This window comes from Natator depressus, chromosome 7 (assembly GCF_965152275.1).
Source record: "Natator depressus isolate rNatDep1 chromosome 7, rNatDep2.hap1, whole genome shotgun sequence".
Taxonomy (NCBI): domain Eukaryota; kingdom Metazoa; phylum Chordata; order Testudines; family Cheloniidae; genus Natator; species Natator depressus.
Genome location: NC_134240.1, coordinates 102269417 through 102292151, shown reverse-complemented (window position 1 = coordinate 102292151; position 22735 = coordinate 102269417). Strand labels below are relative to the sequence as shown.

At 41.6% G+C, this 22735-nt stretch overlaps 1 protein-coding gene across 2 annotated transcripts in view; it reads right to left on the bottom strand.

Annotated features, from left to right (window-relative positions):
• Positions 1-10111: 10111 nt before the first annotated feature.
• Positions 10112-22735, bottom strand: part of UROS (uroporphyrinogen III synthase) — a 34919-nt gene continuing 22295 nt past the window's right edge. Inside the window, exons 7-10 of one of the 2 annotated variants that reach the window (XM_074959172.1) lie at positions 18314-18397; positions 17665-17750; positions 15251-15349; positions 10112-11341 (exon numbers count right to left, since the gene is read on the bottom strand). In XM_074959172.1, coding sequence (XP_074815273.1) covers positions 11216-11341; positions 15251-15349; positions 17665-17750; positions 18314-18397 — 395 coding nt within the window. In that variant the 3' untranslated portion in view covers positions 10112-11215. The remainder of the gene's footprint in view (positions 11342-15250; positions 15350-17664; positions 17751-18313; positions 18398-22735) is intronic. The other variant, XM_074959173.1, reaches the window with a different exon arrangement.

Sequence of the window (22735 nt, the reverse complement as noted above, 5' to 3'; positions counted from 1 at the left end):
TAAAGACTTCTAATCTAATCCTTTGAGTTTGCTTCCCTATAAAAATGGTAACTTCTGTAGTTTCTTAATGGCTAATCATGATACAATTCCACACTGCAGTGGAAACTAGATTGGAAAACAGAAGTTCTTCTTTGACGTGTTCACCAGGCATTTGTGGTTAGCAAGCTACAACTTTTTCCTCAAGCATGAAAACTCATCTTCTGTGAAGCGCTGGGAAACAACTTTGTCTTGCTGCAGTCAGAGTTTGGAATAATTATCCCATTGATATACATAATCTCGTCTGTTAACATCCCTATTCTGTGGGCGTCATCGTGACTTGCTCACTGCCTCACCTTTTGGATATCTAATCTTTCATGATCCTATCTTTAATACTGAATAGCTGATGAGAGAAACCCCCCCCCCCCCCCCCCACGTAGCTATCATTTCATCTGTGTACAATCTCTAACTATGCAAATAAATGCATAGTAATGTGAACAAGCTTTTCCTTGGCTCCTCAACTGGTGCTGATACTGGAATGCCAGGAAATGCGCTCACAACCATCCACTGATGCCCAAGTATAAAACTTTGAAACTAACGGCCAGTTGTCGTTGGTTATTGCATTGGGCTTCTAGCAGTTAGAGACCAATCTAGTACTGCAAACTAATGCAATTTTTAAGAAGTTTTAAATATTTGCAGAATTTATAAGAGCAGGGTCAGGTATTTTCAGCTATTTAGCAGCTGGTTGAGCTTATCACTGTGACTTTTGACTACCTCAACTGGAATTTCAGCAGGGCATCAGGATTTAAATCCACCTCCCAGTACTTGTGCAATAGTTGCTACAAGTGCTTAAGATCTCATTTTTAAGCCTTGATCTGCAAGGCAGCATGGTACACTCTAACACGAGGCCATTAATTCAGTACTAATTTGGGTCCTGATCCAACAAAAAATTATGCATAAATAGCATCCCTAGGAGTTCACAGGTATGAAGTTATTCATGTGTGTAAGTCTTTGCAGGATCAGGACCTCCACCATAACAGTACTAACTGCTGAATCATAAGCACCAGCTCCTCCACATGTTCCCAGGAAGTCTCCTATCCAGGTGTGTCCCAGCGTGATCCTGTTAAGCTTGCACCAGCTGATTAGAACATAGCAGAGTGGATATGGCCATATGAGTCATCTACATGAAGATGTTAAATCCATAAAGTCAGCCCACTCCCTTCCTAATACATGTTCTAACACTGTTTGAGGCAATATTTCTTTTGGGGTTTACACCTTCACCAATGTGTCTCACAGTTTGAGGGGTAACTGCACATATATTCCCCTTCCATTGTCCACTCCAGGAGTGCCCAGTCGGGTTTCAGGAGTCCAGCCATCACCTGTCTCTTGGCAGGGATTTGTGTCCTACTCCTTTCTGGCCAGAGGTTTTTAAGGTTGCACATTTCCTGCTGTACATTGTGATATCCCAGCAAGCCAGTTTGTCTAATGACAGCACCTAAGTTGTGCTTTCTCTGAGGACAATGACATTTGTATCAATAATCCATACTGCTTTCTCAGCACACATGTTTATTCTTAAGGCAAAAGCATTAGAGGGAAAACCTATTTTAAAAAAAGTTCCTATACACTTACTAATAAACATCAGAAATTGCCCATCAGGCTTTCAGACCTTGGTAGGCCAATGCCTTCCAACTCTTCCCTCCAGGGTTGGGGGTTTCCCTAGGACCAACTCCTGTCTGTTTGTTGAATCAAAAGGAAGACCTCATGTCATTTAGTTCATCCTTTTATACCATAAGCCCTTTCTTTGATTCGTAGTGTCTGGAACACTCAGCCTGAATGAGTATATGCAAACCATTCCAGCGGGTGGTTTTGCTCTAGATCGGTTTACAATCCCAGGGTATTCACACATACCCCCACACACTGTATTTAGTTCTCAGAGGAGTTGTGGTAACCCTCCCCCATGAAGTAGAACACAGTTCATACAGAAAACATTAACGAATATAATACAGTGGTTCCAAGAGATAATGTACAGGGTTGCAATATGTGTCACAATATCCCTAATGATTGTTGTTGGTTGTTTCCCTTCAAATTACCAAATGCGGTATGGCTAACCTGAACCATTCGAAAGTCAGGCAGCTACAAAATCATGCATTAAAAAGAATAACTGTTTTTGTCTTCTAGTTTTTGTGTATTTAGGGTTCATGTTTGCAAGCTGTTCTCTGAACCCATGAAAGGTAGAAACTTAGGCCTTGTCTGCACTACAGGGGAAATTCAATCTCCGCTACACAATTTGAGTTAGATGAATAGCGTAACTCAAATTGACGTAGCTTAGATCTACTTACTGCGGGGTCCACACTATGCAATGTCGACAGGAGAGCGTCTCCCATCGATAACGCGTAGTGTGGACCCCACAGTAAGTAGGGTCCTCAGTCAGGTGGAATACAAGAGTCAATGGGAGAGCAATCCGCAGTCGATTTAGCGGGTCTTCACTAGACCTGCTAAATCAGGAGTGGGCAAACTACAGCCCAGCCATTTTAAGCCGGCCCTCAAGCTCCTGCTGGGGAGCAGGGTTGGGGGCTGCTCCATGCGCCTCCCGGAAGCAGTGGCATGGCCCCCCCTCCAGCTCCTACACACTCCAATGGCCCCCTCAGATGCTCCAATGGGAGCTGCAGGGATGGTGCCTGTGGACAGGGCGGTTCCTGTGGATGGGGGCAGTGTGCAGAGCCACCTGGCCATGCCTCCGCATAGGAGCTGGAGAAGGGAGCTGCTTCTGGGAGCCACCTGAGGTAAGTGCCGCCCGGAACCTGCACCCATGCCTCAACGCCCCCGCCCCAGGCCTGATCCCCCTCCTGCCCTCCAAACCCCTCAATCCCAGCCCGGAGCACCCTCCTGCTACTCAAACCCCTCATCCCCAGCCCCATCCCAGAGCCTGCACTCACAGCCAGAGTCTGCACGCCTTCCTGCACCCCAATCCACTGCCCCAGCCCTGCTCCCCCTCCCGCCCTCAGTCCCAGCCCAGAGCACCCTCCTATACCCCAAACTCCTCATCCCCAGCCCCACCCCAGAGCTCACACCCCCAGCTGGAGCCCTCATTCCCCCCTGCACCCCACTCCCCTACCCCAGCCCAGAGCCCCCTCCCACACCCTGAACTCATTTCTAGCCCCACCCTGGAGCCTGCACCCCCAACCACAGCCCTCACCCCCAACCCTAAATTTGTGAGCAATCATGGCCCGCCATACAATTTCTATTCCCAGATGTGGCCCTCAGGCCAAAAAGTTTGCTCACTCCTGTGCTAAATCGACCACCACTGGTCGATCCCTCAGTAACTGTAGACAAGCCCTTATTTTAAATGAAAGCTGAGTGTCTTAAGTATAACGTGACTCTAGGAACTCGGCCTTTAAGAAAAAAACCAAATATGATATTCATGCTAAAACAGTGAGCATTGGCAACACTGCAAAATTCTCCTTTGTTCCTTGAAGTGGACACTTATTCCTTTTATTTATTTATTTTTTTCTGTGTATCCAGACATGCACAAAGGCACTAGTGTCATGCTGCAATTCCATGTTGCTATTTTGGCTAGAGTTGGGCCACTTCAGAGTGTTCTGTGATTGTAGTTCTCATGAAGCCAGTACCAACTGCCACAAAAGAAGTAAATATTAAATCTCTAACTCTCTGTATCACCTTTTCTTTCCTGGAGAATAATGTTGCAGTCTGTCCGCTAAAGCACCTTTCTACATCTAGCATCTTTAGATACTTGAATTCCTTTAAATCAGAATTAATAACATTTGCAATTGAAGCCAGGCTGACTGCTTGCTGTGCTCAGATTTTGTTTGCTGTAAACAAGGAAGCTGGGCAACAGCTGAGGAACTGATTTTTGGCTGACTCTTGTTAGCCCACATAATGGGGGTTTTCATTCCAATTCTCATCAGTTGCACCTTAGAACCCCCAAAACTCGAAGGTCACTTTGCCATAAGATGTCAGTTGGAACAGAAGCAAGCCCAAATTGTTCTGCGGGGTTTGGGGTTTTTCAGAAGCGGGTGTCGGCCACTCTTTGGGCACGGAGAGATGAATGAAACTTGGAGCAAAGCACTATGCATGTGGCTCGATGTCTCTAGGAAGCACCTGTGACTTTATTTCTCCGTGTTGTTTATTGCAATAGCTGATGACGTGGTTAGGTTACCTGTTGTTGTCAAACCAGGTTACTGCAATGGGGCCTGTGTTTCACCTCGTTACCACTCTTCCCCCAAGTGAGGTTAGTGGAATCCATCACTAACCCAACTGCCATTCCAATGTATGGGTCTCTATTTTTGTCATTTTAATTAAATTAGTAAGTCCTCTGAGCATTCTCCCTTAGTAAATTACAGATGGCTGTTGCAGGAATATAAACATAACTTAAGCCATGTATTTTTGCCTGTTGGGATAGGGACCAACTTCCTCTATCAAGGTGTGATTCACATGGTTTATGTGGACACTGTTGGTCATGTGGACCAGTCATTGTAAAAACAGCTGAATGGCTATAGTGCCTATAACTCTGTTCCCTGTGTTTTATAAGCAGCAATTCACACTCTTGTCTTCTCACAGTTAATGCACTTTGGCATCTGAGCAAAATTACACAGCAGGGACTGTCAGGACACAAGCCAGAACCCTAAAGAACCTGCGTGATGTACCTTGTCTTTTGCTCTGTAGTGAGGTGGCCAGGCAGCACATCTCTTGTCTGAGACTTAGGAGCAGCTACTAATGGACTGGTAGCTGGGTAGTATGGTCTTGGTGCAATTCAAAGTACAGACTTAGGGAAGTTAAGTGAAACATTTCTCCTCTGTGAAATAATAAGCATTTTTTTATGAGGAACCTCTACATTGTTACCTGGTCTCTCAGACTTCCTTGTCATGCCGTTTCTGTACTTTATTTCTAAAATACAGTTCAAACGCCATCTAATGGGGAATATATTCAAGCAGGGCTCCAGCTAGGCGACAGTTCTAGGACATGAGCTGTAGAATGAACTGCTCTCACTAAGCTGAACTCAAATTAACCAGCATTAGCTCAATTTTTAGATGCCTTCCCATTAATAGATACAGAAATATTTTAACTCTTTCAATGCCTGAGATTTTATGAATACATGGGGGCGGGGCAGCGGTGGGAACCAAATGTTTTCGGCTTAGGCTAAGTAAATTTTCCCTCGTAACTCACCCACCGCTCCAAAAAAGTGCCAGAAACCAAGCATGTATAAACCCCTGAGCTGTTGATACAGTGTACTTCACAAGTACAACCCAAGTTCTGACCTAAACAGAGCAGAAACTAATCTTATTGTACTAAGTATTGCAGGGGGTCAGAGGGAAGGTGGGAGGAAGGGTGACAGGTGTATTAAGCATCTTTTTTTTCAACACATAGGGGCTAAATTTTCATAATTGGCCTCTAATTTGAAATGCCTAAATGAATAAAGACGTGTTATTTACCCCTTTACAAAACACACGAACCAGAGGTCACCCAATAAAATTATAAGCAGCAGGTTTAAACCAAAAGGCAGTATTTCTTTGCACAACGCTCAATCTGTGGAACTCGTTGCCAGGAAATGTTGTGGAGGCCCAAAGTATAACTGGGTACAAATAAGAATTGGATAAGTTTCTGAAGGATAGGGCCTTCAATGGCTATTAGTCAGGATGGCCAAGGCTGCAACTCTATACTCTGCTGTCCCAAAACTCCAACTGCTAGAATCTGGGACAGGATGACTTGATAAATTACCCTGTTCTGTTTACTCCTCTGAAGCATCTGGCACCAGTCATTGTTGGAAGTCGGGATACTGGCCTAGGTGGACCATTGGTCTGACCTAGTATGGCCGACCTTATGTTTTTATGAGTTACAGAAAAAGGCAGGAGAAAAATGGGAAAAAATGGAAGTCGATAAAAAAAATCCTGCCTGGAGTAAAAGCAAGGGATAATGGAGTATGACTACTGCAACTCAGTAATGATGCCTCTTTCTGAGCAGTTTCCAGCAGTCTTAGAGCAGGGGCTGACGGCATTAATACTTAAGGAGGCCTCTGGGTGGTAGTGGTGTGGTTTGTGGTATTTCTAACGTAAGTAACTGAATGGGATTACAATGGTAACTGTGTGACAGGGAAGAAAATGTATACTAGTGGCGTGAGCACAGATGCGGGAATCTCCATTGACTTCCCTTTTTCCCCCCTGTATCTCTTGCCTTTTTCTGTCTCTCATAAAAGCATAAGAGGGAGTCTATTCCCTCTAATACCAATTCCTCTGTGACCTTGATTAAGTCATTAATTTCTGTCCTTCAGCTTCCCCCTCTGTGAACTAGGGATAATAATACTACCCTACCACGCAGGAAGTGTTCTGAATATAATTTAATGTTTGTGAAGCACAGACAGATTCTTGCAGAAGGCACTACAGGACTGGGCCTGTAATACGGACCCAGCAGCCTCTGGAGTGAAGAGACGCTGCAGCAGGGTTGCATGGAAAGACAGCTAGTAAATGACCTCTCCCATCCCACACAGCCAGGCTTTTAGGAGTATACAGCCTCAGCAGTTCCAAATATCTCAATAAGTGCTTCACTGTTGTAATAGCCCAGAACCTTCTCCCCAATATAGGAATGGTACCAGTCTGAGAAGCACCAGCCTCTACTTTAGAGGGATCCCTTTCACACCCAAAAGCACACCTGTCAAGTTTGGTAATTCTGTGAGAGCTCTGGGGAAGACAGTGACGTGGTTATCAGCTGGGAGACGGAATTTGCCCTTGGATTAGCTTTCATGGCTGTGGAAGACCAGAGGTGGGGTGAGGTGCTTCTGTGCCCCAGAAGCTGAGAAGGCAAGTTTGGCTGGATTGATCCCTTTGAAACTAAAAAAAAAAATAGCAGAAGTGCTTCATCTTATAGACTGGTGGGAGGTTTTATGAAGACAAAAAGATGTGATTTCCTCTTACCTGGACAGAATAGGATTCAATAACAACAGAAATCTCCATTGCTGAGATCTCACCCGAGGAAAAGTTTGTTAGACCACCCATAGCTGGGACTTGTAAGCCAGCAGAGGCTGCTGGAAGAGAGGCTAACCCATCGGCTGCAGTACTTCTTCCCTTAGTGGTGACCAGATGATCCATGTGCTTCATGCACGTCTGAGTGTGCCCTGCTAGTGCCACGTTACTGACTTGCAACATCGACCCTGTCAGACCATGCACCCGCAAACAGGCCTTCAAATAAGGATTCGCAAAATACTTTTCAGCAAAAGCTGAAGTGTTCTGACCAGCCCTTGATAAAGATCCAGACTACCCAGTTCCCTTGTTTTAGGCACCATTGTCATGACACTACAAACACAAGGTTACAACTGTGTTAAGGAATCCCAGAAACTAGGAGGAGAGTGCATCATCCCTCACTAGTCCTACAGGGAGCAAGATAACTTAGCCCCAGACTGCTGTCTTTCCATGGTGTCCTCCCTCCAATGCTGGGGACCTCAGAGCAGCTGCTGATTGCAGCAGCCCTGATAGGCAAGGCCATGGCTACATAACTCGTAAAAGGTGCAGGTCCTCCATGGTGATGACCCCTGGCCTGCTGATTTCCTGTGATCCACAGGGCTTGGAGGTCAACCCTAGGGCTTGAACAATGGGGAGAGCAAATCCCCTAACAGAATGACTGGGGACAAACTTCCTTGAGGAGAATCTGGTAGTGTTTACATCCCTGGGTTTTCTTGCAGGAAGGTGTAACTGAGTCCTAAGTTACCTGCCAATAGACAATAAAAGGGCTATTTTGTAAATTATTAGGTGCTTGTTGTCTTTGGAGTATAAGATCCTCGAGAACAGAACCTGTTTCAGTTTTAATCACTGTCTTTTTAAAAGGTATCCTGCAACAAACATCACGCAGTAGCATTAATAACTGCAGTATACAGGATGCAACTTTAAGTGATTCAGTCAGTATTTCCTGCTTATCAGCAAGCAATGGATGATGTTTCTGGACTACACTTCCCCTACTTCTTTTATACCATCCTGTACGCTAAATATGTTACTCAGATTGGATTATAGACGTTGGTGTCTGCCAGAAAGACAGATAGTTTAAAAGAGGGGTCTAAATTTAGTAACTGGCAAATAGTTGAATTCATCTTATACTAATGCTGTCGAGGGAATAAACGCAACCATCGGAGAAACTTATGCTCATCTCTCTGTTCCCAGTCGATATTTCTGCCTTTTCCCCCCTTGAACAGTAAGTTTCATGTAAATCTGCTTTCAGATGTCTGACATATTTCACACTATGAACGTGCTGAAAGTTTAAAGCTTTCTGAGTGGTATATTGCAGGGAATCTGAGCAGATTTCCAAATCCTCAAGCAGCTGTAGTTTTATTTTTGAAAGAAGGAACGAGCTGAACTGCATATTTTCTACGGCATAATGATATTATATAGTTGAATCTGAACACTATACAGCTTGGCTTAGTGTACACTCAATCATGCTAGAGAAAATTGTGACAGAGAAGGTCAACAATTATTTTCTAATCATTCTCCTCCACTTTTCCTTTGGGACATGTCTATACACAGTCTTGCACCTACATCCAAGGAGCACAGCAACACCAGAGAGTTTTAGCAGATTTTTATATGAAGTTCTGCTACCAGTGTTGACCACTATTCTTGAGAAGAGTAATTAAAGATTTCCCCTTGTGAGGATTTTCAATGCACTTAGGCAAAAACTGATACAAAGTAATTCCCTCAGCTGTTATACTTCTGCAAGCCTATCTCAGCCTAAGGAGTCAAGCCACTATGGACCCTGTGACAGGGTCAGGCCAGATGGCTACAGGAAAGTGATAGAAGGCAGATATATTAGCCCCAGGTTAAGTAGGTCCCTTTTCCCTGGGTAAGGTAACAGGGAAGGTTCCAGAACAATCAGGAACTTTCTGGAAACAATTACGGCAGACAGGCTGATTAGAACACTGCAGCCAATCAAGAAGCTGCTAGAATCAATTAAGGCAGGCTAATCAGGGCACCTGGGTTTAAAAAGGAGCTCACTTCAGTTTGTGGCATGCGTGTGAGGAGCTGGGAGCAAGAGGCGCAAGAAGCTGAGAGTGAGAAGGCATACTGCTGGAAGACTGAGAAGTACAAGCATTATCAGACATCAGGAGGAAGGTCCTGTGGTGAAAATAAAGAAGGTGTTGGGAGGAGGCCATGGGAAAGTACCCCAGGGAGTTGTAGCTGTCATGCAGCTGTTACAGAAGCCACTGTAGACAGCTGCAATCCACAAGGCCCTAGGCTGGAACCCAGAGTAGAGGGTGGGCCCAGGTTCCCCCCATCCCCTCCCCCAACTCCCTACTTGATACCAGAGGAGTTGAACTAGACTGTGGGTTCCACCAGAGGTGAAGGTCTCTGGCCTGTTCCCTGATCCACGAGGTGGATCAGCAGAGACTGTGGGGATTGTTGTTCTTCCTTTCCCCATGCTGGCCAGTGATGAGCCTAACTGAGTAAATGGCAGATTTGAGCCACGAAAGTGGCCAAACTGAGGGTTGCTGTGAACCTCTGAGGCGAGCAAATCCATCAATAAGTGCAGGACCCACCAAGGCGGAGGAGGTACTTTGTCACAACCCTTATATGTTTACTGGGCTGAGTCATAGTGACATACATATGTACAACATCCATTGACCCAGGTGAATTGTAGAGCAGAACTGGAATCTGATTTTTAACTACTATTTTGGGTAAGGAATTTCTTGTTTAAATAATGTCATTCAGTTCAGACACTTTGAATTAAATCAACAGAAACATAAATCAAATGAGACATTTATGTGGTGTGCTGTGATGTCATGTCCCCTTACCCGCATTAAAGATTAATTACTTAAATCTTAATCATGAGGATTATAATTGGGCACATCTTGATTTAAATTTTCTTTGAAAAAGAATGTATGTTAACATCAGCTTAAAGTACTTATAGTGCTAAATTTTCTCCTGCCTCAGATAAACAAACTATAAACCCTATATAACATGGACAACTATATAACCACAGGAGTATCTTTATAATGTTTCTTCATTAACACTAATAAACTAGTATTTCTTATTACAAATAAACCTCCTTTCTTTGAAGGGCAGAAACCAAAAAATTTAGATCTGGTGACATAGGAGTCGAAAGGTACAGCATGAAAGTTGTATATAGTAGCACGGATTGTTCTACTTTTAGCTCCATGACTGCTACAATTTTTGCAATATTTATATAAATGCTTCAAAAGATTTTACTACCATGCTCTCCAACCATTATCTAAGCAAATATTTGTGCTTATTGAGGTAAATAGGCAACAGAATTGCAAAGCAACCTTCACAACAGATTGTTTTTATTGTAATTACAATTATTTACCATGATCTGTTTTAAACCCCAAAATGTGCTCACAAACAACGTGACATTGAAGCCAAAGCATAAAACGCTGTTTTATATGCTATCGGCTACCCAATGTGGTTTTGTGTGTGCACGCGCGCAAGTAAGTGCAATACTAGCCTTTCACAACTTGTAAACAACTGACTTTTAAGGACTTTAATGGATACCAAAATTATCCATACTCCAGCCCTGGTTGAAATTAAAGGGAAAAAAAACTAACTTGTTTCATGCTACCTATGTGGCCAAATTCTGCTTTCAGCTACTAAAGTGCAGCTCTTATTATTTCCAATGAGAGTGTGCGTATGAGGGTGGAATTTGACCCGTGAAGTTTTAGATGCAGCCATTCTTGAGTACTGAAGAAAGGGGCAATTTAGAATACAAAAGTGTCCTCTATAAACCTGACCACTGACTGAATGAAACAATTTCACTTATTCCAAGTCACTCTGAGCCATATTTTTGAAAGGTATTATGCCATAATGTAAAAGTATATCTTGAATATGAAAAATAGCAGATATAACACTACCCAAATACTTGTTTAATAATCTGATTTCTTAAACATGCTGGGTGGTATTAGTGACTGACTTCTTACGTTTTGGACTTCTGCTGGCTGACATATGGTGAAAATCACTGTCTTCTCTTAATGACCATTATTACAGTGGGTCATCAAAATTAGCCATATATTTGATCTGGACTGATCAATCTAGCTTTTCCATTCCCACCACACAGTGCTGTTAGTAGATGGATGGTCAAGGAAGGCTTGAATGATAAGACAGAGAGCATGGCTTTTTTAAAAAAAATCCAAATGAATGTTAGTATTGCGGTTAAACACTGATGAATTGTCTTAAATTTCTGGAGGACTATTACAGCAACATGTGTGGTGCTTCTACTCAGGTAAATGGCAATTCTACAGGTGAAGGGCTTTTTTGATACCAGCAGCGAGGTCTTGGGGAGTAGGGTTCTCTGCGGTGCAGCTCACTGGGATTCCTTCAGCTTCCATTGCTTCAGCTGTTGTTGGACCTATAGCAGCAAACTGAAATGACAAATAACATTTCTACTCTAATATGATCAGATGTGGTATTAGCATCATCTCTTGCTACATTACCTCAGTGTCTTCTATCATTCTGCCCTGCCTCTAATCAAACTTAATGAACATGACCAAATTTAGCTGCTTTGTAATGACTTAGTAAAGCTTATGGCTTAGTTCACTGGTCCAAACACTTAAAAAATCCTATTGTTTTCATACTCAAAGAAGATAGATTCGAACATGCGTCAGCCTTGTCAGTGCCAATTCAAGCAGGCACTTATTCTTGGCTTAAAATAATCATGAGAAAATCAAATTCTATCCAAAGGAGGAAATGTATTGGGGAAGTCAGAAAAAAACACCTCCTTCTGAGGAAAAATGTCCCTGCAAAGGCTACATCACCCTAATTCATGTTAGGTGATCCTGTTGCAGGTGCTTGGCTTACAAGTAAGATGCAACAAGTCAGTATCAGTCAATAAGAGGGAAGAAGGACAAGGCTGATTGTAGTAATGTTGGGTAGTTATACAGGAATGTAATGTGTACAGATTGATGCTTCTGAATCATTTACAACTTTGTGTTTGTCCCACACACACCCATAAGGAGAATCCTACTATATGCTGAGTAACTCACTTTGTGCATACATTCCAGAATGCTGTAAACTTTGCTAGAGAGAAAGTTATGTGGCCCTTTTGAGCAAGTTCAAGTTACTCTAGATATACTGAATCATCAAGTCAGTCATTCACCAACAAATCCCTAAGGTACATCTTCAGAAACTGCCAGCACCAGCTTTAGTAGAATCTTCACTGAATGCAAAGAAAAATTTAAAATCTCAACAGAGAGCACAGAGTTTAAGGTTATATGTAAGAGTATTTGTACTTCCTTAAATTTAAAGCCCAGAAACCCTGTAAGTAATTTTGTAGTTACTAACTCCAAGTCCAGCAGCACCTAGAGTTCATCTAATGTATCTCTCGTCGTCTTCATGCCACAATAAGAAATATGTTGATATATTCACAACAATAATCCACATGAGATGCTGAAAGAATTGTTTACTTCACCCTGGTTTCCCTTTCAGTTGCTTTTTAAATTCATAATTTCATCTGTTTATTGGTGGATGATTTATTTCCATATTCCCTGGAAACTCTGTAGTAATTCCCAGCAACTGATGTGATACATAAAAATGATGATCCAGTGCATACTTCCCTGCTGTTGAACTCATCCCACAAGCTGCTTCTAATCCCGGGATACAGCCTACTGATTCTTTTAGCCTACACAAATATGAATTCCTATCCCTCTTACTCTCTGCTAAATGCAAATACCACCACATAACACCATGAAAGAGTGTACAAAGGTTTGTGTCCCTGAAGAGGAAAAACAATACAGCAAACAACTTAATTTTCACTGTCAAAGTTCACATGGTATGATTTTGTTAGTCTGCACTGCAAGCGTGGTAACAGTAGAGATATGTTGGGGCCTGTGACAGGGTATATAAGACCCTCTGAGGCCCCTTGCTGGAGGCCTCGTGGCCCTGCCATACCCTGCTCCAGTAAAGGACAGTGGAGAGGGTCCTCCGAGCTGTCTAGCGTGGCTGTGTGGGACACAGCCAATCAGGGCACAGCAGGTCAACATAAGAAGAGCTGCAGGGCCAGAGTAAATTCCAGTTCTTTGCTAGAGTTAGAGGAGCGTGGATGGTGTGTGGTTGGCTGAGGGACCTTGCAGGACCTCTGACGAAGTAGAGCTGCCAGAAGCAGGAAGAGTGAGAAGGAGCCCTGAGCTGGTTGCGGGGACTCCATCAGGACAAGGCCCTGAGACAAGGGTGAAAATGGCACAGGGCTGTGGGGAAGTAGCCCAGGGAATTAGAGCAGCAGTGTGACTTAGATACAGGGACACAGCAGACAGCTGCTATCTACAGGGTCTTTGGGGAATGTGGCCTGGACGCTGAGGCACCCCAGAGGGGGTAACTGAACTGCAATGGCTCAGCTGGAGAGCTACGGCCAGAAAGGTCCTAAGAGAGCGAAGGCTTTTTCACCAGGGAGGGAACCCAGGGACAACTTGTAGAGATGTTACAGAGACACTGAGAGAGACCCCTGTTGGACTTGTACCCCGGAAGGGGTTTTGCTTTGCTTTCATCAGACAGACTGTGTGTGACTCAGCCCGAGGGCTGAGTCACCAAAGACACACCACAGAGAAAGTGCAGGCACATGCAGTTAGCCAAGGGGGGCGCTCACGAGAGGTGAGTGTGCCCCATAACAGGGCCTTCTTTTTATATTTTAAAATTACATGCACTATGCTATCTGTTTCTTTTCAGGTTCTTATACCACCCTCTTTATTATAGTATCTGAGCACCTTCCACAAGTGCTTTACATGATGTGACTAGTATTTGTCACATAATTCTCTCATCCCCTCACCCCCCTGCCCTTTCGTGAGGGTTTTTTCTTTAAAAATTTTTTGTGTGTATTTACTTTTTTATGGCTAATGTGCTCTGGGTGCTTGTTCTGGAAAGGTCAAATCAGTGCACCTTGGAACAGAAAGTGATGATGTTTGAGATTGTGTGGGTTTGTTCCATAGTCTTGGACTGGATGCCGAGAAAGTTCGGTCTCCTATACAGATGAGCTTTACCCTTGCAGTGGACAGTTCCATTGTGCTTGTGGGGTGGTGCTGTCGATCACAGTCCTCAGCCTGGAGCTTTGGACTTTGAAGTTACTAGTTTATCTTTTGGACCATAAAAGTATGTGTACCCAGAATCAGGACTTAGGCCAAAGTCTTTCTATATGGTCAAGTAGATTTCTTTCTTTAGTTATAAAAGGTCTAAACTAGAGGGTAATCCAAATCCAAACAGCCCCCACTTTTGGCAAACTATGACTCCAGATCCAACCTCTATAGCTGGTCCCTGTTTGAATAATGAGCTGATCCAAACCCCGTACATTTTGGAAAAGTTCGTATTCTGATCTGAACTTTACAGCTCATCTCTAGTGTGAATGTAAATTCCTATAGGAAGACATTTCTTGTGTCACGAGGAAAAACTATATGAGAATTTGGGGGACTGAAGAAAAATTTCCCTTCAGCTCAAGTGTATCTTTCACCTTAGGTCAGAAAGTGGACCAGAAAAGTATGTGTCCCTGTTTGTCAATTATCATCCTGAATGTGAAGAAATGATTCATTTGATAATAGATTACCACAGAGAGGCAGCTCAAATTCATATTGCAGTGAGTCAAAAAGAAGTAGCTTTATCTTTGTAGTCAGTTGCACCTCATTTCTCCCTAACCCCATGATGGAGGACCATCTCCATAATAGGTGCACCTTGCGACCATTTCCATTATTTTCTGAAGGTACCAACCTTATGTAATTTATACTCTAAGAAGGGACCTATGTTGTACAGTTAGTTTAATTTGTGCAATGATCTTAAATGCATAAAGGAAATGTGATGGTAGAACTTTTAATTTTTTTTTAAAAGAAGACAAAAAACCCTAATTCATTATCATTCACTTAAAGTGCTGTGGTAGAAGGAATTTTCAAACTGAAGAGGTCAAAGTTTAAAAATCTATTAATGAATTACTCATTTCTAATACTGTTAAATACACAGATTTCAACAAGGGATTTACAAAAGAAAGAGGTAGACAACTCATTTTAACTCGCACAAGGAATCTGATGTTTAAAAAAAAAGAAACATTGTCTTTGCACTAATTAACCACTTTCAATGTAAGATCTCAAAGCCCTTTACAGTGGCCAGTAAACGTTATAATCTGTATTTTACAGACAGGTAAACACAGGCAGAAAAGCTTGGTGACTTGTCCAAGGTCCCAGAGTAATCGAGTGGTAGGAAGGAATAGAATTTACCTCTTCTGATTCCCAATCCCTTGATCTAACCACTAGACCACATGCCTCCCCGCTATGTTTTAACACTTTTATTGGATACTTTACCTTAATTTGATTAATAAGATCACCAGAAAACTTCTGAATGTGCTGGAGACAAAATCTGACACCAGATGGACTGAAGAATGTGATGCTTGCTGGAATACCCTGTATAGAAGTAAAGAAGGAACAGCAGCTTGGAACATGTTTCTCTTGACTCTAGCTGCATATCATAACATGTTTTCATATCAATCTCTTCAGCAGTCTCTCTATGTAGGCACCATGCTGTCAGCTGAGAAGTGCTGAAGTCAGCCAATAGGAGAGATTTACTGAGGACAGTCTGTGGTTCCTGACCTGATGCTGATAGTCTGCCAAGACTGCACTACACAATGGACCAACTGAATTCAAGTGTTGTGTGTTCGTTTGTTTTTTTTTTTAACCATCCATTTTCCAAGGTCATGAGACGATTGTGAGCTCTTTGGTGATAACAATATGGGGATCAGGATGTTTCCTTTTTTATTAATGACCCAGATGGGGCACCCTTTGGATTCTCTTACTCCCATTAAACAGGAAACTTCGATACATTATTCTCCTAACTCCCTTCACAAACATGTCCGTTCTGGACATATTCCTGATGCCTCCCACCCTGCATGTCCTCCCTGTTCACCCTAAACTCTCCCAGTCACTCATTTTCTCTCTCACGACCAACAAACTGGAATAGCTTCAACAGGAGAGACTGAGAGAGACCCACCTTAGAATATCTATAGCCCAGTGGTTAGGGCACTCTCCTGGAAGGTGTGACCACTGGGCTACTGCTATAAGGAGACTACCACCTTCTCTATTTTTCATGCAGAAGGGCTGACTTGGCTTAGGTGCCTAACTTCAGAGAAGAGTTCACAGCTGTGAATCCTGAGCACAGATAGACACCTAATTCCCTTTGAGGGGTGGGGCTTAGGCCACACCCCTCTCCTCAGCATTTCCTATTTACTAGCGTAGGCGACTCCCCATTCAGCATGCTGGCTTCAGTGAATTCCTTATTAGGCACCTAACTCTCCCCATGTATTGCATAGGGAGCCTGGATGCCTAACTCAGGGTTTTGAACTCCAGTAAGAGGCAGAGAGCCTAAAAATTAGGCATCACAATGCCTAAGTCCCCTTCGTACACTTTGGGATAGATTCCCACCACCACCACCTTATATTTATGCAGGGCACTGCCCATTTAACCACAATAGAAATATCAAAATTTAGGAGCTAGAAGCTTATAATAAACATTGTATTACCTTAGCCTTGAATGACAAAAATGAACACCTCTAATTGCAACAGGAAATGAATTCCATAACAAGGATACAAAATTACAAGATGTCCTGGCTGCTACTTAGTCACATTTATGACCTGTAGAAGCCATATGATTTGATAATTATGACTTTAATATTCATCTGGAACATATAGTTAGCACAACATAGCAGCAAGGCTGGGGGGACCACAGCCATTCAGGACTTTGAATGTAAGAAGAATTTCAAAATCAATATGTAATTTAACAGGAAGTCAATGCAAATAACATGCTCAGGCAAGCGAGTGTCTATAAGGATGCAAGGCTGCATTCAAAATATGCTGAATCATAGATATAATGCAGGTTCCTGCAAATAAAAACATTCCAATAATCTAATCTTGAGAAAACAAAAATGTGTATCAGTGGCTCCAAATCTATTTGCTATCCACTGATCTCAACCTAATCACCTTTATTAGATGGCAAAAAGAAGCTTTAGTATGGATTTTAGAAACAGATCTATGTGAGGATAGGGTATCATCCAAAATTTTTACACTTAAAATGGAATCAGTAACACATTCTCAAATAGAATAATCAGCGTACGAACATGGCTCAGCAACCATGGAGAGCTGATAATTAATGCTGAATTCAAATTCATAAAGTTGTAGCAAACACATTCAGTGACAGAGATCATATATCTATGGCCATAAGTAAGTAAATCATTAAATACCGTTAGTAAATTTGTCTCTGATGTGACATGATCTAAAACCAGACTTTTTCAAAATTTCAGTTTTATTAAGCAGATCAAAAAGAACAAGGTGAATATGTAATTGTTTATAAAATAGTTTTCCCTAGTAATCCTGATACAAAATATAGCTTGGAAACTGGGCAAAAATTTGAAAGGTCTACCATCAAAGGTTGTTGTATTTTTTCCTTCTCACAGAGGCATTATCATCTATATATTTTAGGACTTTCTATAATGTCTGTTACCATAGTATTTAAGTGCCATTGTATTTACTGAAATTTTCTGGGTAATTTCCCCAAATTTAAGGACCGATTCACTATATTAAAAAGATTAAAGCTATAGCCAAGGGATTCTTCTCACAATAATATCTCGTACAGATAACTGAGGGGGAAAGTAGTACGTTTTTCATCAGGTTTCATATATATATCAGAAAGCTTTACATTTACACTGGTGACCATTGACTGTGCCATACCTGTTGTGAGAAATAATTCTTCAAGGATTCTTGGAGACTGGGATTTTGAGCAGTTTGATAAACGGTAAGGCTTTCCAGTGAAATACCTGTAATTAGAAGAGAGAAAATACATCAGCAACTAAACAGGATTTTAATAGCTCCCATTATTCCAATACAACACTATTATAATATTGATTGTATTAAAATATATTACTTTAAAGCCTAAGATGTAGGAATATTTCTTTTAAAAGATTCCTGGGCACTTCGTGTTACAAGATGCAACTACAGTACTTTACATGTCTAGAGCATTTTTAATCTGAGGATCTCAAAGCACTTTACAAACACCATTTAAGCCTTGCAACGTCACTGTGAATAAAATAAACATAGTAATTGCCATTTTACTAATGGGGCACTGAGCTAAAGAGAAGGATCAAGTTAGCTTCCCAATGTCAGAGATGGACTCAATAGCATTGCTGGAAGGAGAACTGAGATCTCCTGATTCTCAGTCCTGTCCTCTAATCTCCAGACAGTACAAATCCAATATACACAAATCCATGGATGGTTCACAATGAAGAATAAGCCTTTAATCTTTTACTATTACTTTGAGGAAGGGTGGGGGTTTCCACAATAAGTTAACAAATTAAAATAAAGCTCTAAAGGCTGCAACAACCTTTTTCTTTGAGTATTGTTGGAAGAACTTCTCTTTTGAGAGATCCACAAGGAAAAAGAAGAGGTGATGAATTAGGTGTTTCCCCTGTAAACAAGCACATTAGCAAATTTAAATCATGGTTACATTTTTAACAGTTGGCACAAATGACACTTTAAAATGTCAAATTTTGAATATATACTGAAAATGCAGTATGCTTCATCATAAGTGCATACAAAACTAAGATCACTGAAAACATTTGTAGTTCAAGCCACGTCTGCAATTCAGAAGGCAGAGCCTATTTAGCATGTAAATTAAAAATGATTCCATTGCTGTAGTGTGAATACATTGGCTAAAAAGATCTGGTGAAAAGATAAATTGCATTCCTATATTCTATTTCCTTTGCCTTTCAATAGAGAATACCAAGTAAAATGTAAGTTATCTCCTTCTCGACAGTCACTCCCCAATTTTCAGACACATACTTGATTTAGAGACTAACCAATTTATTTGAGCATAAGCTTTCGTGAGCTACAGCTCACTTCATCGGATGCATACTGTGGAAACTGCAGAAGACATTATATACACAGAGACCATGAAACAATACCTCCTCCCACCCCACTCTCCTGCTGGTAATAGCTTATCTAAAGTGATCACTCTCCTTACAATGTGTATGATAATCAAGTTGGGCCATTTCCAGTGCAAATCCAGGTTTTCTCACCCTCCGCCCCCCCCCCCCCTGCCCACACACACACAAACTCACTCTCCTGCTGGTAATAGCCCATCCAAAGTGACCACTCTCTTTACAATGTGTATGATAATCAAGTTGGGCCTTCTCACCCCCCCCCCGCCCCTTTTCCAAAAACCACACACACAAACTCACTAACTCACTCTCCTGCTGGTAATAGCTTATCCAAAGTGACCACTCTCCTTACAATGTGTATGAAAATCAAGGTGGGCCATTTCCAGCACAAATCCAGGTTTTCTCACCCCCCCCCCCCAAAACTCCTGCTATTACCAGCAGGAGAGTGAGTTTGTGTGTGTGTGTTTCATGGTCTCTGTGTATATAATGTCTTCTGCAGTTTCCACAGTATGCATCCGATGAAGTGAGCTGTAGCTCACGAAAGCTTATGCTCAAATAAATTGGTTAGTCTCTAAGGTGCCACAAGTACTCCTTTTCTTTTTAAGGCTGTTACTCTGATACTTGATTTGCTATTCAAAGGCTTAATCCAACAGAATGTAGCTGCAGCCATCTGAGCCGTGGATAACTCCATGATAGGTCACGCTATGTAGGGGATAGAACAGGCAACTGAAGAAAGAGACAGAATGCTTTGCAAGGGCATTCCAAAGCTACCTCTAGCAACTCCTACTCCCTTTACCATGGTGTCTCAAAGGAGTCTCCCCACCCATCCTTACCCTTTGAGATGGAGGGCCCCCATTCCTAATTGTTGCTATGCTGGGAGGAGCTTGCTGACATCAGTTGAAAGAGCAGGAAGGCTGCTCTTTCCTGGTTGATTTTTGGAAAGGAGACAATCTTTGATTCGTATGTTTCTGATGCTTGCTTCTTCATGACTGATCAGTTAAATGGAGACATCAGCTCAGAAGGAGATGATACATTTGGATTACAATCTGTCTAAGATCCTTACCCACACAGCTATAAGATCCTATAAGGCACTATCAGATGGTTTTTCAGATCTCTATGTTGGCATTTTTAACGGTCTATTACTGGAATCTATGTACCCACAAACCCTATCTGATATGGCAGGCATGAAAGTGAAGACCCATTCCAACAAGAATGACGGCAGTGTTTGTGAACAGAAGCTCCCCACTGGATGGGAATGAGATAACATTAACTGTATTTTGGGAATATTTCAATCTTTTGCTGGATTTTAGGGATTTTTAAAATAAATTTAGGTCATTGCTTTAGAAAACTGTTGCTGTTTATTGCAAGTGGATTGTGTACTTATAAAAAAGAGGTGAAAGATAACAGAGGAAGGAGGGATATGATTATATTTCTCTGTAAAATGGTAGCGTGCAGAAGCCCGAATCAAGATCAGGGCCTCATTGAGCTAGATGCTTGGGGAAAAGTAAGTGTGTGCGCGTGTGCGTGTGTGCGTGCATGTAAACAATCTGGATCACTATTTATTTCAAGGTTCACCAGAAGGCCAGGTGTATATGGGCAGTCTTCCCAGTCTTTTTCTATGTTACTGCCCATCACTGCTTTCTGCTTAAAACAAGACAGTGGTTTGGCGGGCGTTTGGTTAACATTTTGAGTGCTTTTAACAAAAGAAGTAACACAGCTCCCTCCACCATATTACGACTTGAAATACTACACCATACTCGATATTCTAACCAAACTTCCTGTAGTATCTGTTTCTAAATAATGCTTTTGCAATTGTTATTTTTACCGCTGAAAAGAGATCCCAATTGGGGAATTAATATTTTAATGAAATGGGGGTCCATGTCAGAAGCAAATGAAACTATGGAAATTACCAATCTTCCTTTTTTCCTAAATGGAACAACAAACTTCTTGTGATTTTTTTCAGCACTAAACAACATCTGAGCAGTGGACATATTCTAATAAAGACTGTGCACACATTTGCTTTTTTATAGGATACTTAGTGTAAAAAATATACTGAGGCACACAACGGTCTGAGGCAAAATTCTGCACAACTACATTACTCTTTTTTAAATAAGTGAGGTCCTTAAAGAGAATTTTCTTCAGGAGTCTATTGGAACAATAAACCACAGATTGAGTTGTTTATTTTAAGCACTGAAAGGAGATTCTTGTTTTTCAGCATTAAGCACCAGAGTTGCCTCTGGGGAAAAAACAGACACCATAGTAAAAATCAAATCGAAGGACCTTATTAGCAGTCAACACAGATTCATCTGAATATCCTAATTGCAAACTGAAGTTTTATTAGGACCCAGAGACATGTTTGTAATAAATTACAGGAAGCAAAAAATTGAGATAAAATGCAGAAGAGTATTCTGTGAGATAAAGGCAAAATACATTAATATCACTCCAACCAAAGCTCATGTCAGTTAATTGAAATGCCAATGTGATATCTGGAAAGTAACACTAATCCTTTTTGACTTGTGTTTACAAAGCAAAGAATAATAGTTCGATAGCTCTGTATCAATATACAATGTAACAAACACTGGCCCCAGAAGCATCCTCTAACTTACATAATCAACACTACAAAGACATTAAATTCTAATAAAGCTAAAAAGATTTGTCTTGAAAACAGACTGAAACTACCTATTTAATTAAGGAGTCATTTGATCTATTCTCCTGATTAGCTAAGCCAAAGACATAGAAAGTGAATAACAAAAGAAATGTAACCACTTCAGGGTTTTTTTTCTGAGCTGACAGCAAATATTAATGACATACAATCTTCTGCTCTATCTAGATTTAGTCTTCTCATTTAATTCCTTATTTGTAATTTTATGTATAAGCAAAAAGAAATAGTTGACTAATAAGTGCATAATGGAAAACATTGATTCAGGACATTATTATAATTTAACTCTTACCTCAGAGGTTGTTATAAACAATTTGATAAATTGATTGCCCCTATTTATACCCAACCTGATAAGACTGAGTTTGGTTATGTTTATATCAGCAACAGGAGTCCCCACTGATTGAAATTTTCTATATTGTTACGATACATTCAGGATTGCATTTCTTGCAAGTGTACTGAGAGTCCTGCAATTTTGTAGTATTCTAAAATGTTGCTTGTGATTTAACAAGAAGCTGCCCTCAGCCCAGGAATTTTTCCCAAATTGGTGTAAAAGGTGCAGTTCCTGCTTTCCTGCTGGTGGCTTCCAGAGGCTGCTGTTGGTTCTGGAGGTAGTTCACCTGCTCTCACCAGAAGGTACTGTTTTCTATCTGGCTGCCTCTATCAGTACCACCTCCCTGCTCTGCACTGCCCGAGTTTGTGCAGAACAGGAAAGCAGCTGCTGGGCCAAGAAGAGTGTACAATAAGCTGGGATAAGTGTATCAGCAGAGCAACCCACTGTCCCTCCAACCCACAGAGAACACACGTGGAGGAAGAGAAGGGGCTTACAGAGGGGGGAGTGAGACAAAGTCTATTGGGGAGAGGGCAGTGCTTTTAATGGACACACCCAGATGGGGGCAGGTTATCTTCCTAAAAGTAATATAAGCAGCAGCCAAACCAAAAATCTCTTTAGATTTAATTTAAAACAAAGGGCTAGTTTGCCCTCCCTCCTTTTCATCACTTTTGAACCATCATGGTAGTCAATCCTCTATTTTTTCCAGGGCTGCTGTTGTACTCATTGCAATGGTACAGTCATTTATTGGGGTCAGATAAAGACTTCCTTTTCTGTAATACAGCACTGTCTTGGAGCAATCAATAGAGCTCTTAAAGGTCATTTTTCTTTTGTGCAGTTCAGGTCTTTTCTTATTATTGGATTTCCTAAAAATGTCAC